The sequence below is a fragment of the Mustelus asterias genome, chromosome X, assembly GCF_964213995.1.
Source record: "Mustelus asterias chromosome X, sMusAst1.hap1.1, whole genome shotgun sequence".
NCBI lineage: Eukaryota > Metazoa > Chordata > Chondrichthyes > Carcharhiniformes > Triakidae > Mustelus > Mustelus asterias.
In genome coordinates this window covers 3,815,404-3,829,188 of record NC_135834.1, presented here as the reverse complement: position 1 = coordinate 3,829,188, position 13,785 = coordinate 3,815,404, and the positions used below count along the sequence as shown (strand labels likewise).

The 13,785-nt window shown below is 50.1% G+C and overlaps 1 protein-coding gene across 2 annotated transcripts in view; it reads left to right on the top strand.

Moving 5' to 3' along the window:
• Positions 1–13,785, top strand: part of LOC144481887 (natural resistance-associated macrophage protein 2-like) — a 127,360-nt gene that overhangs the window by 76,309 nt on the left and 37,266 nt on the right. For both annotated transcript variants that reach the window (XM_078201045.1, XM_078201044.1), the window contains exons 6-9: positions 7,267–7,386; positions 7,945–8,051; positions 9,450–9,520; positions 12,768–12,835. In XM_078201045.1, the coding sequence (XP_078057171.1) occupies positions 7,267–7,386; positions 7,945–8,051; positions 9,450–9,520; positions 12,768–12,835 (366 nt within the window). The remainder of the gene's footprint in view (positions 1–7,266; positions 7,387–7,944; positions 8,052–9,449; positions 9,521–12,767; positions 12,836–13,785) is intronic.

Genomic DNA, 13,785 nt, shown 5'->3' with positions numbered 1-13,785 from the left:
TCAGGTGGATTGGTCATGCTAAATTGCCCCTTAGTGTCCAAAGATGTGCAGGTTAGGTGGATTGGCCATGCTAAATTGCCCCTTAGTGTCCAAAGATGTGCAGGGTTAGGTGGATTGGCCATGCTAAATTGTCCCTTAGTGTCCAAAGATGTGCGGGTTAGGGGGATTGGCCGTGCTAAATTGCCCCTTAGTGTCCAAAGATGTGCGGGTTAGGGGGATTGGCCGTGCTAAATTGCCCCTTAGTGTCCAAAGATGTGCGGGTTAGGGGGATTGGCCATGCTAAATTGTCCCTTAGTGTCCAAAGATGTGCAGGTTAGGTGGATTGGCCATGCTAAATTGTCCCTTAGTGTCCAAAGATGTGCAGGTTAGGTGGATTGGCCATGCTAAATTGCCCCTTAGTGTCCAAAGATGTATAGGTTAGGTGGATTGGCCATGCTAAATTGTCCCTTAGTGTCCAAAGATGTGCAGGTTAGGTGGATTGGCCGTGCTAAATTGCCCCTTAGTGTCCAAAGATGTGCAGGTTAGGTGGATTGGCCATGCTAAATTGCCCCTTAGTGTCCAAAGATGTGCAGGTTAGGTGGATTGGCCATGCTAAATTGCCCCTTAGTGTCCAAAGATGTGCTGGTTAGGTGGATTGGCCATGCTCAATTGCCCCTTAGTGTCCAAAGATGTGCAGGTTAGGTGGATTGGCCATGCTAAATTGCCCCTTAGTGTCCAAAGATGTGCAGGTTAGGTGGATTGGCCATGCTAAATTGCCCCTTACTGTCCAAAGATGTGCTGGTTAGGTGGATTGGCCATGCTAAATTGTCCCTTAGTGTCCAAAGATGTGTAGGTTAGGTGGATTGGCCATGGGAAACGTCGGGGGTTATGGGGAGTGCTTGCGGAAGATACTCTGTCAGAGAGTCGGTCCAATCCCGATGGGCTGAATGGCCTCTTCTGCACTGCAGGCATTCTGTTTATCTTCTTCCCAGTGCCCTGGGCTCAGCATGCAGGAGTTAAGAATGTCCTGGAGATACAACCTCGTTGTATTGGAGCCACCTTATTTACATAGTCTGCCTCGGAGAATGGGGAAATTTGTTTCCTGAGAGCAAAACTGATTCCTTAATGTGAGGACGTCCTGTCAGAAAATCTGTCTGTCCATGGATAGGAATCAATGAAAAGTGTGCCCCTGACTCTTGTCCATTACCACCAGGCTAGGGGACCAACCCTGGTTCAGTGGAGAGTGCAGGAGGGCACGCCAGGAGCAGCACCAGGCATACCTCAAAATGACGTGTCAACCTGGTGAAGCTACAACCCAGGACTACCTGTGTGCCAAACAGCACAAGCATGGAAGAGTTCATAAGATATAGGAGCAGAATTAGGCCATTCGGCCCATCGAGTCCACTCCGCCATGGCTGATATGCTCCTCATCCCCATTTTCCTGCCTTCTCCCTATAACCCTTCAACCCATACCCAATTAAAAATCTGTCTAACTCCTCCTTAAATGTACTCACTGTCCCAGCATCCACCGCACTTTGGGGCAGCGAATTCCACAGATTCACAACCCTTTGGGAGAAGTAGTTTCTCCTCAACTCTGTTTTAAATTTACTGCCCCTGATCCTAAGACCTCTCGTCCTAGAATGCCCCACAAGAGGAAGCATCCGCTCCGCATCTACTTTATCCACACCTTTTATCATCTTGTAAACCTCAATTTGATCTCCTCTCATTCTTCTAAATTCCAGAGAGTGTCGGCCTAAACTGTTCAATCTCTCTTCATACGGCAAACCCCTCATCTCTGGAATCAATCAAGTGAACCTCCTCTGAACTGCCTCCAATGCCACTGCATCTTTCCCCCAAATAAGGAGACCCAAAACTGTGCAGAGACAGATCGAAGTGATCCCACAACCAATGGATCAGATCTAAGCTCTGCAGTCCTGCCACATCCAGTTGTGAATGGTGGTGGACAATTAAACAACTCACTGGAGGAGGAGGCTCCACAAATATCCCCATCCTCAATGATGGAGGAGCCCAGCACATCAGTGCAAAGGATAAGGCTGGAGTATTCGCAAGACACGGGGAGAATGTGCAGACTCCACATAGACAGTGACCCAAGCCGGGAATTGAACCCAGGTCCCTGGCGCTGTGAGGCAGCAGTGCTAACCACTGTGCCACTGTGAGATGAGTTACTCATTGCCGGGGAAGGTCACATATCCCGAAACATGTCCATGGTGAACACAGTTCCAGTATTGAGCACATGCGACCATTAAATGGCCCCTCAGTTCATTTATACAGATCACCCTGACTGTAAGAATGACAAAGTGGTAGTGTGACCGCAAATATGTTTCGGCACTGTGGTGAACCATCGTTGGTTCCCACCAGGTAGTACTGAGCCAGGGTCTGGCCAGTACTATGAGTCTGTATACATGTTACTGTTGGGGTTAGGGTTGGGCTGTTCTACATGTTACTGTTGGGGTTAGGGTTGGGCTGTTCTACATGTTACTGTTGGGGTTAGGGTTGGGCTGTTCTACATGTTACTGTTGGGGTTAGGGTTGGGCTGTTCTACCTGTAATATAGTTCTTATGGTACATCCCAGTCGGGCTCCGCCTCCTGGGAGAGGTATAAAGGTCACTGCTCTGTCTGGGACCCCTCAGTCTGGGATCGTGTATTATATATGGTAGCTCTATTGTTGTAGTCAATAAAAGCCTTTATTTCCTCGAGCATCTCTCGCCTCGTGAGTTATATCGCGCATCAATTTTATTGACTACTAATTGAACTCTCGTCGTTGAAAAAAAAAGAAAACGATACAGAGAGCATGGAGCAAATGCTTAAACCCGAACATCTTACGCTGGACCCACGTGCGGCGGGCGCCTCGAACACCTTCGACCACTGGTTGAAATGTTTTCAGGATTACCTCGAAGCCTCCGCAGCGGTCACCACTGACGCCGACAGACTCCGGGTCCTCCACGCGAGGGTAAGCGACGCTGTATATTTAGCGATCCGTGCGGCCACCGACTACAAAGGGGCCCTCGAGCTTCTTAAGAAGCGCTACATTAAACCGCCAAACGAGATGCATGCTCGATATCTCTTAGCCACTCGACGACGGCAGCCCGGCGAAACGACGGAACAGTATGCGTGCGAGCTCCTACAGCTAGCCAGGGGCTGTAACTGCAAAGCAGTGTCGGCAGACCAGAACATGAACGACCTCGCTCGAGATGCGTTTGTAGCGGGAATCGGATCGTCTTATATCCGACTCCGACTGTTGGAGCAAGGTAATCTCGATCTCACTAAGTCTATAGAGCTAGCGGATACGCTAGAAACGGCCTCCAAAAGCCTAGCGATGTATCCCGAAGACCACGTGGAGACAGCGTGGCAGGAGCAGTCGCAGATCCCACTTCATCCAGCGGGTCCGAAAAGCGGCGCGATTGCGTTCCCACCCTCGGGCCTGACGACGGCAGCAGCTCCAGGCGGCCCGCGGTGTTACTTCTGTGGGGGAGTGAAGCACACTCGGCAGCGATGTCCCGCTAAAGCGGTGTTGTACTCCGCCTGCGGCAAGAAGGGGCATTATTCGAAGGTATGTCGATCCAAACTTCCATCCAGGAACAGCAGTGCGGCGTGTGACTCCCCGGAGCCGGGTTCCTCGTCGTCGGCATCGTCAAGGGCTTCTTCCACGTGCAAGGCCAGGACGTCGCCATTCCAGACGACGGAGTCGCAAGAGACACGCGACCACCAGGGGTCGCTGATTTTGGCGCCATCGCCCACGTGCGACCTATGGGAGCAGCCATTTTGGTCGGCACCAACCACGAATGACCAGCAGGGGTCGCCATCATCCATCTCAGCTGCCTGCAGTGGCGCTCACGAACCAACGGTGGCGTCGATCATCCTGGACCAGGCAAAGCCTCACAGACTCGACAAGTCCATGATGGACATACAGGTAAACAAACGCACGATTTATTGTCTGTTTGACAGCAGGAGCACGGAGAGCTTTATTCACCCAGACGCCGTGAAGCGGTGTGGCCTCCAGATCCAACCTGTCAAGCAGACAATTTCGATGGCGTCAAGGTCCCGGTCTGTCACCGTGCTAGGGAGTTGCGTGGTAAATCTAACGGTGCAGGGCACGGTTTACGAGAGCTTCAAGCTCCTGGTGTTACCGCACCTTTGCGCGCCAATACTCCTCGGACTAAATTTCATGGTCCACTTGAAGAGTGTAACCCTACAGTACGGTGGGCCACTCCCTCCGCTTTCAGTGGGAGAACAGCAGCCTCCAAATTGCCCAACGCGCTCCACCTGTAGCCTCTCGATGCTTAAGATTACCACACCCTCCTTATTCCAGAATACTCGTGCCAGGCTGCAAGCCCATCGCGACTAAGAGTAGGCGTTACAGCGCTGAGGATCGGATCTCCATTCGATCTGAGGTTCAGCGGCTCCTCAAGGAAAGGATCATACAACCTAGGGCTAGTCCTTGGAGAGCGCAGGTCGTGGTGGTCAAGAGTGGGAACAAACCCCGGATGGTCATTGACTATAGTCAGACCATTAACAGATACACGCAGCTGGATGCGTATCCTCTCCCGCGCATTTCTGACATGGTCAACCAGATTGCGCAGTACCGGGTGTTCTCCACCATCGACCTAAAGTCTGCTTACCACCAGCTCCCCATTCGCCCAGAGGACCGACAATACACGGCTTTTGAGGCGGATGGTTGCTTGTACCATTTTCTAAGGGTTCCTTTTGGTGTCACCAATGGGGTCTCGGTCTTCCAGCGTGCTATGGACCGAATGGTGGACCAGAACGGACTGCGGGCTACCTTCCCGTACCTGGATCACGTCACCATCTGCGGCCATGACCAGCAGGACCACGATACCAACCTTCTTTTTAGATTCCTACGCACTGCATCTCGCCTGAATCTGACCTACAACAGGGAGAAGTGTGTATTTCGCACGTGCCGCCTAGCTATCCTCGGATACGTGGTGGAAAACGGGGTCATTGGCCCTGATCCAGACCGTATGCGTCCCCTACTGGAACTTCCCCTGCCCACAAGCGTAAAAGCACTGAGAAGATGCTTAGGCTTCTTCTCTTACTATGCACAGTGGGTTCCCAATTACGCGGACAAAGCCCGTCCGCTCATCAAGTCTACCTCTTTTCCCCTAGCACCAGAGGCTCGTTTGGCCTTTGAAAAACTAAAAGCCGACATCGCGAAAGCCACGATGCACGCTATCGATGAGTCCATCCCCTTCCAGGTGGAGAGCGATGCATCTGATTTTGCCCTGGCCGCCACACTTAACCAGGCGGGCAGGCCCGTCGCCTTTTTTTCCCGCACCCTCCAAGGCCCCGAAATTCGACATTCAGCGGTGGAAAAGGAGGCCCAGGCCATTGTGGAGGCCGTCCGGCATTGGCGCCATTACTTGGCGGGAAAACGGTTCACCCTGCTCATGGACCAGCGGTCCGTGGCGTTCATGTTCAATAACACGTTACGGGGTAAGATCAAGAACGATAAGATCTTGAGGTGGAGAATCGAACTCTCCACCTATAATTACGACATCATGTATCGTCCAGGGAAACTCAACGAGCCCTCGGATGTCCTGTCGCGTGGAACATGCGCCAGTACGCAGGAGAATCGATTGCAGGCTCTCCACAATGACCTCTGCCATCCAGGGTCACTCGGCTCTACCACTTCATAAAATCCCGGAATCTACCCTACTCGGTGGAGGATGTCAGGTCCATAACTAGAAGCTGCCGGGTATGCGCGGAATGCAAACCGCACTTTTACCGACCTGACAGGGCACAACTCGTTAAGGCCACTCGTCCCTTCGAAAGACTGAGTGTGGATTTTAAGGGCCCCCTTCCCTCGACAGATCGGAATGTGTACTTCCTCAATGTGGTTGATGAGTACTCACGATTCCCTTTTGTCATTCCCTGTTCTGATACGACCGCTGCCACGGTTATCAAGGCATTTCGTGATCTTTTCACCCTGTTCGGTTACCCCTGTTACATCCACAGCGATAGGGGCTCGTCGTTCATGAGCGATGACTTGAGGCAATACCTGCTCTCATACGGGATTGCCTCTAGTAGAACCACGAGCTACAACCCTAGGGGTAAGGGACAGGTGGAACGTGAGAATGCTACAGTCTGGAAGGCTGTCTTACTGGCGTTGAAGTCAAAAGGCCTTCCAGTCTCCCGTTGGCAAGAGGTGCTCCCTGATGCGCTCCATTCCATCCGCTCACTCCTGTGTACGGCAACCAATGCTACTCCCCATGAGAGACTGTTTCCATTCCCTCGGAAGTCTTCCTCTGGGACCTCATTACCATCTTGGTTGACGTACTCAGGACCTGTCCTCCTGCGGCGACATGTTAGGACCCGCAAGTCCGACCCTTTGGTTGAACAGGTCCATCTCCTCCACGCCAACCCTCAGTATGCCTACGTGGCATACCCTGAAGGGCGAGAGGACACGGTCTCGATTCGAGACCTGGCGCCAGCAGGGGGCTTGGAAACCCCTGTCGCTCCCATACCTCCTGTTAGAGACCCCCCAACTATTGTTTCCCCTCCTGACACGGCGCGGGCAGCATCGGGACCATCACTTATCCCTTTTACTCCCGTGTACAGCTTGCCTGAGTCCAGGAGATGGTCGCCACTTCAAGGCGTGTCCGAGTTCAGCGGATTGTCACCACCTCGGGGTCAACCGGCCCGTGAGACATTGGAGGAGCCATTGGACACCGCCTTGGGGAGAACGCCACCGCGAGTGCCTACACCGGTGTCATCGCCGGTGTTGAGGAGGTCACAACGACGGTGCGGTCCCCCTGACCGTCTGAACTTATAGACTGATGACCAATTGTTCTGTGTTTTTTTTGTACCCCGCCGGCCTTTGTCTTCAAAGGAGGGGTGAATGTGGTGAACCATCGTTGGTTCCCACCAGGTAGTGCTGAGCCAGGGTCTGGCCAGTACTATGAGTCTGTATATATGTTGCTGTTGGGGTTAGGGTTGGGCTGTTCTACATGTTACTGTTGGGGTTAGGGTTGGGCTGTTCTACCTGTATTATAGTTATTATGGTACATCCCAGTCGGGCTCCGCCTCCTGGGAGAGGTATAAAGGTCACTGCTCTGTCTGGGACCCTTTAGTCTGGGATCGTGTATTATATATGGTAGCTCTATTGTTGTAGTCAATAAAAGCCTTTATTTCCCCGAGTACCTCTCGCCTCGTGAGTTATATCGCGCATCAGGCACAGCTGTGTTTTTCGAGGTTTTGTGACAGTATTTGAATAAATTTGTCTTGCTTTCAATCACTGTTGTTTTCCAGATACTCTGGGTGTTGCTATTGGCCACCATTCTGGGCCTAGTTTTACAGAGGCTGTCGGCTAGATTGGGGGTCGTAACCGGCATGCAACTTGCTGAGGTCTGTCGCAGGCAGTATCCCAAGGTACGTACCGGGTGTGCAAACATAGCTGAAAAAGAGCCCATAGAGTTTAGCAGCACAGAACGAGGCCCTTTGGCCCATCGTATCTGCACCAGCCATCCAGCACCTATCTACTCGAATTTCATTTTCCAGTACTTGGTCCGTCGCCTGAAAGGCCTGGATAGAGTGGGCGTGGGGAAGATGTTTCCATTAGTCAGAGAGACGAGGATCCGAGGGCACAGCCTCAGAGTAAAGGGACGATCCTTTAGAACAGAGATGAGGAGGAATTTCTTCAGCCAGAGGGTGGTGAATCTGTGGAATTCATTACCACAGAGGAGGCCGGGTCACTGAGTGTCTTTAAGACAGAGATAGATCGGTTCTTGATTGGTAAGGGGGGTCAAAGGTTATAGGGAAAAGGCGGGAGAATGGAGTTGAGAAACTTATCAGCCATGGCAGAGCTGACTCGATGGGCTGAATGGCCTAATTCTGCTCCTATATCTTATGGTCTTGTTGTTAACCAGGCCAAATGATATCATTCAATTCTCTGTTAGCTCATGACTTTGTGTGTTGTCGATGTTTCAGGGCCCCCGGATTGCACTGTGGCTGATGGTGGAACTGGCCATCATTGGCTCGGACATGCAGGAAGTGATTGGATCAGCGATCGCCATTAACCTGCTGTCTGTTGGAAGGTAAAGTACAATGGCTTTGCATTCCCTGCATTGCTGATTGTCACATTCTACCCGTCTGATTTCACCATTCCCACTTCCTGCACTCACTCTTATGAAGGCTCAATAAATACTGGATGTGAATATTGGGAGCGGCGGCACAGTGGTTAGCACTGCTGCCTCACAGCGCCAGGGACCCGGGTTCAATTCTAGCCTTGGGTCACTGTCTGTGTGGAGTCTGCACGTTCTCCCCGTGTCTGCGTGGGTTTCCTCCGGGTGCTCCGGTTTCCTCCCACAGTCCAAAGATATGCAGGTTCGGTGGATTGGCCATGCTAAATTGTCTCTTAGTGTCCAAACATGTGCAGGTTAGGTGGATTGGCCATGCTAAATTGTCTCTTAGTGTCCAAACATGTGCAGGTTAGGTGGATTGGCCATGCTAAATTGTCCCTTAGTGTCCAAAGATATGTAGGTTAGGTGGATTGGCCATGCTAAATTGTCCCTTAGTGTCCAAAGATGTGTAGGTTAGGTGGATTGGCCATGCTAAATTGTCCCTTAGTGTCCAAAGATGTGTAGGTTAGGTGGATTGGCCATGCTAAATTGCCCCTTGGTGTCCAAAGATGTGCGGGTTAGGTGGATTGGCCATGCTAAATTGTCCCTTAGTGTTCAAAGATGTGTAGGTTAGGTGGATTGGCCATGCTAAATTGCCCCTTGGTGTCCAAAGATGTGCGGGTTAGGTGGATTGGCCATGCTAAATTGTTCCTTAGTGTTCAAAGATGTGTAGGTTAGGTGGATTGGCCATACTTAATTGTCCTTTAGTGTCCAAAGATGTGCAGGTTAGGTGGATTGGCCATGCTAAATTGCCCCTTAGTGTCCAAAGGTGAGTAGGTTAGGTGGATTGGCCATGCTAAATTGCCCCTTAGTGTGCAAACATGTGCAGGTTGAGTGGACTGGCCATGCTAAATTGCCCCGCACCAAAGATAGTCAGTCCCGTAACCCCATGTATTTACCCTGTAATCCTCTTGACACTAAGGAGCAATTTAGCATGGCCAATCCACCTAACCTGCACATCTTTGGACACTAAGGGGCAATTTAGAATGGCCAATCCACCTAACCTGCACATGTTTGAACACTAAGGGACAATTTAGCATGGCCAATCCATCTAACCTGCACATCTTTGGAGTGTGGGAGGAAACCGGAGCACCCGGAGGAAACCCACGCAGACACGGGGAGAATGTGCAGACTCCACACAGACAGTGACCCGAGCCGGGAATCGAACTCGGGTCCCTGGTGCTGTGAAGCAGCAGTGCTAACCACTGTGCCACCATGCAGCTACTTCAAGCGCAGAGGTGAATATCCTGTGGGGCAGTGTGCAATCTAAGAGGATTAAAATGTTTCTCTAACCACCTTTCCTTTATTCTTTAGGATTCCCCTGTGGGGCGGAGTGTTAATAACGATTGCAGACACTTTTTTCTTCCTGTTCTTGGATAAATATGGTAAGTGCGACATAGCTCAGTGCCAACAGAAAGTTCCCCGAGTCAACCCAAGCTGGTGCCAGGGCAACGCTTCCCCAGAATTATTCTGTTTTTGATTTCTTGGACTGTCCAATCCTTGCCCGCCCCTCCCTCACCGTCCTGAGGATTCTGGGTCTTGGCATTGCTGCGGTATAACTCGTACAACCAACCAACACCTCACCCATATGGTCATCCTCACACAAGCCAGGAAGAAGGTGACCAAGTTGTACTGTCACTGGACTAGTAATCCAGAGGCCCAGGCTCATGCTTTGGGGTTTTGAGTTTAAATTACATAGAAACATAGAAACTAGAAGCAGGAGTCCATTCGGCCCTTCGAGCCTGCTCCACCATTCATTATGATCATGGCTGATCATCAAATTCAATATCCTGATTTCCCCCTTCCCCCCATATCCCTCGATCCCTTTAGTCCCAAGAGCGATATCTAATTTCTTCCTGAAATCACACAACGTTTTGGCCTCAGCTACTTTCTGTGGGAGTGAATTCCACACAGTCACCACCCTCTGGGTGAAGAAATTTCTCCTCACCTCAGTTCTAAAAGGTTTGCCCCTTATCCTCAAACTATGACCCCCTAGTTCTGGACTCCCCCCACCATCTGGAACATTCTTTCTGAATCTACCCTGTCTAACCCTGTTAGAATTTTACAAATTTACCCCATATCCTCAAACTCTGTTGTTCCCACTAGAATGACGGAGGTTGAGGGGCGACCTGATAGAAGTCTACAAGATTATGAGGGGCATGGACAGAGTGGATAGTCAGAAGCTTTTCCCCAGGGTGGAAGAGTCAATTACTAGGGGGCACAGGTTTAAGGTGCGAGGGGCAAGGTTTAAAGGAGATGTACGAGGCAAGTTTTTTACACAGAGGATGGTGGGTGCCTGGAACTCGCTGCCGGGGGAGGTAGTGGAAGCAGATACGATAGTGAGTTTTACATAAGAACATAAGAAATAGGAGCAGGAGTAGGCCATCTAGCCCCTCGAGCCTGCCCCGCCATTCAATAAGATCATGGCTGATCTGAAGTGGATCAGTTCCAATTACCCACCTGATCCCTATAACCCCTAATTCCCTTACCGATCAGGAATCCATCCATCCGCGCTTTAAACATATTCAGCGAGGTAGCCTCCACCACTTCAGTGGGCAGAGAATTCCAGAGATTCACACCCTCTGAGAGAAGAAGTTCCTCCTCAACTCTATCCTAAACTGACCCCCCTTTATTTTGAGGCTGTGCCCTCTAGTTCTAGCTTCCTTTCTAAGTGGAAAGAATCTCTCCACCTCTGCCCTATCCAGCCCCTTCATTATCTTATAGGTCTCTATAAGATCCCCCCTCAGCCTTCTAAATTCCAACGAATACAAACCCAATCTGTTTTAAGGGGCGTCTTGACAAATACATGAATAGGATGGGAATAGAGGGATATGGTTCCCGGAAGCGTAGGGGGTTTTAGTTCAGTCGGGTAGCATGGTCAGTGCAGGCTTGGAGGGCCAAAGGGCCTGTTCCTGTGCTCTAATTTTCTTTGTTCTTTGTTCTTTGTTCTCTGACCCCCAGTTCTGGATTCCCCCACCATCGGGAACATTCTTTCTGAATCTACCCTGTCTAATCCTGTTAGAATTTTATAAGTTTCTAAGAGATCCCCTCTCACTCTTCTAAACTCCAGTGAAAATAATCTTAACCAACTTAGTCTCTCCTCATATGACAGACCTGCCATCCCAGGAATCAACTTGGTAGCATCGTCAACTGAAATTGTCCCATCCCCCTAGGTGGTTGCTCGCACTTTAGCCTGGGTGGGGATTGGAGGCATTGTGCACTTGGTGCCTGTATGGTTTACAGAGACAGCTGGTCACGTAATTCATTAGCTGCCTCCAGCAAAGTTGGTTATTTTGTGTCCTGAGAATGTGAAACCTGGAGTGTGTAGATTAGACCAGGTAAGAGCCAGTCTGAACTTTGTGTGTTTCTTTGTGTGGCCAGGTGGAGGGGTAACGGATATGGTGCCTGGACACCTTTGGTGGCGGTCAGGTGCCCTTTGGAATTGTTAAAAGATGGAATGTGCTGGGAAAAGTGCATCAATTCATTGACTGTTTCCAAGCTCATTGGACCTGTCAACATTCTCAAGAGTACCCTGTCAAAATGTCCTGTCAAAACTTCAAGACGGACAAAAAACACCTGTCAAATGGGACTGCCAAGGCATTTAAAATACCTGCCCTTTAAACCTTTGTGAAACATGTTTGCATTCTTTTTTTAAAAATGATTGTTTGCTATTTCATTGACAGAAGCCAGAGGGGTTCCTTTCCTGGATTGGTATTGCATGACTGATTTAACAACCTTCCACTATCACAGCAGAATGCCTGCCATTTCACAGTTTAACTGAGTTAGAAGTTGTTATTTACTCTTTGAAGTGGGGCAATAAGTTCAAATGTGTGTTGTTTTAAGGGATTATGTACTTGAATGGTGTGTTAGTTGTTCGATGTTTTTACGTTAGTGAAGGAATATAACTGTAGTTTGGGCGGCACGGTGGTTAGCACTGCTGCCTCACAGGGCCAGGGACCCAGGTTCGATTCCCGGTTTGGGTCACTGTCTGTGTGGAGTTTGCACGTTCTCCCCGTGTCTGTGTGGGTTTCCTCCGGGTGCTCCGGTTTCCTCCCACAGCCTGAAAGATGTGCTGGTTAGGTGGATTGGCCATGCTAAATTGCCCCTTAGTATCCAAAGATGTGTAGGTTAGGTGGATTGGCCATGCTAAATTGACCCTTAGTGTCCAAAGATGTGTAGGGTAGGTGGATTGGCCAGGGTAAATTGCCCCTTAGTGTCCAAAGATGTGTAGGTTAGGTGGATTGGCCATGCTAAATTGCCCCTTAGTGTCCAAAGATGTGTAGGTTAGGTGGATTGGCCATGCTAAATTGCCCCTTAGTGTCCAAAGATGTGTAGGTTAGGTGGATTGGCCATGCTAAATTGCCCCTTAGTGTCCAAAGATGTGCAGGTTAGGTGGATTGGCCATGCTAAATTACCCTTTAGTGTCCAAAGATATGCAGGTTAGAGGGATTAGCCATGCTAAATGTGTGGGGCTACGGGGTGAGATGCTCTTTCGGAGAGTTGGTTCAGACTCAATGGCCTCCTTCTGCATTGTAGGGATTCCAACTGACCTTTCCCCCATTGTGTCAATGATGATTTGTTGCAGGAGATTTTGTCCTGGTCACGTGTAACACCAACTCCCTTCCTCTGCAGGGTTAAGAAAACTGGAAGCTTTGTTTGTGTTCTTTATTGCAGTGATGGCTGTCACTTTTGGATACGAGGTAAGGGTGGCTGAAGTTGAAAGCTTATTGAATTATATCGGTTTGAGCAACATGTCATCGGTGCGGTATTTTGCCACGTAATGGACAAGAACCTGGGGACAGGATCTGACACAAACACCATCTGTCCTGCTCCATGTTTTCATCTAAGATGTCTGCAGTGAATCCATTGACATGTGATTTCTGTTGTATGTTCAGTAGGTCATACAAAGAGGTTCTGAATCTTGTATGGTTGAACATATTGGCTGGAATTCTCTGGCCGTTCAGCCTCCCCCCCCCCCCCCCCCCGACCCCCCCACCCCTCCCACGCCGCTGCCAGCGAGAATGGAAAATTTAGCGCTCAGCCAAATCTCTGTTCACTGCAGCGGGACTGGAGAATCCCAGCAGTTGTGATAAGTCACAACTGTGAGATTCTGGGTTTTTTCCCTTCGCTGCCACCATGTTGCATGTTCAGTCAGTCTCAGGAAGAGGTTCTGAGTCTTGTAAGGTGGAACATGTCAGTGTTTATTGGTAACACATAACTATCGACATATATCCAGGGTATAGTCCAAGCCGTGAGCTAACTCCATGCTTGCTTCTACACAGGTCTCTGTCCAGTCCACAGCCAACTCTAGTCCCAGGCCATGTATGTCTTTACATCACACTGTGGGTGGCACTGTTTCCCAGTCCCACATTAACCCTTACTATTGCCAGATATCCTTATACAACACGTTCCCCCCAGGTCTTTACCTTATGTCGTTACATTGCAAACGTGCTATGCTTTCTCTCTCCCCCACTCCCTCCCTCAAGCCCCTCACCTCATAAATTCAGAGGGTCCGGAGGTTTGCCAATTCTTCCATATCTCGTTCCGGTCACATTCGGAGGAATTGTAGGCTCTGCAGATTTGGGAAACCTTTCCAGTTGATTTGGACTTGTAAGTTGTGGCTGATGTTTCTGGCAATTTGTTGTCTTCT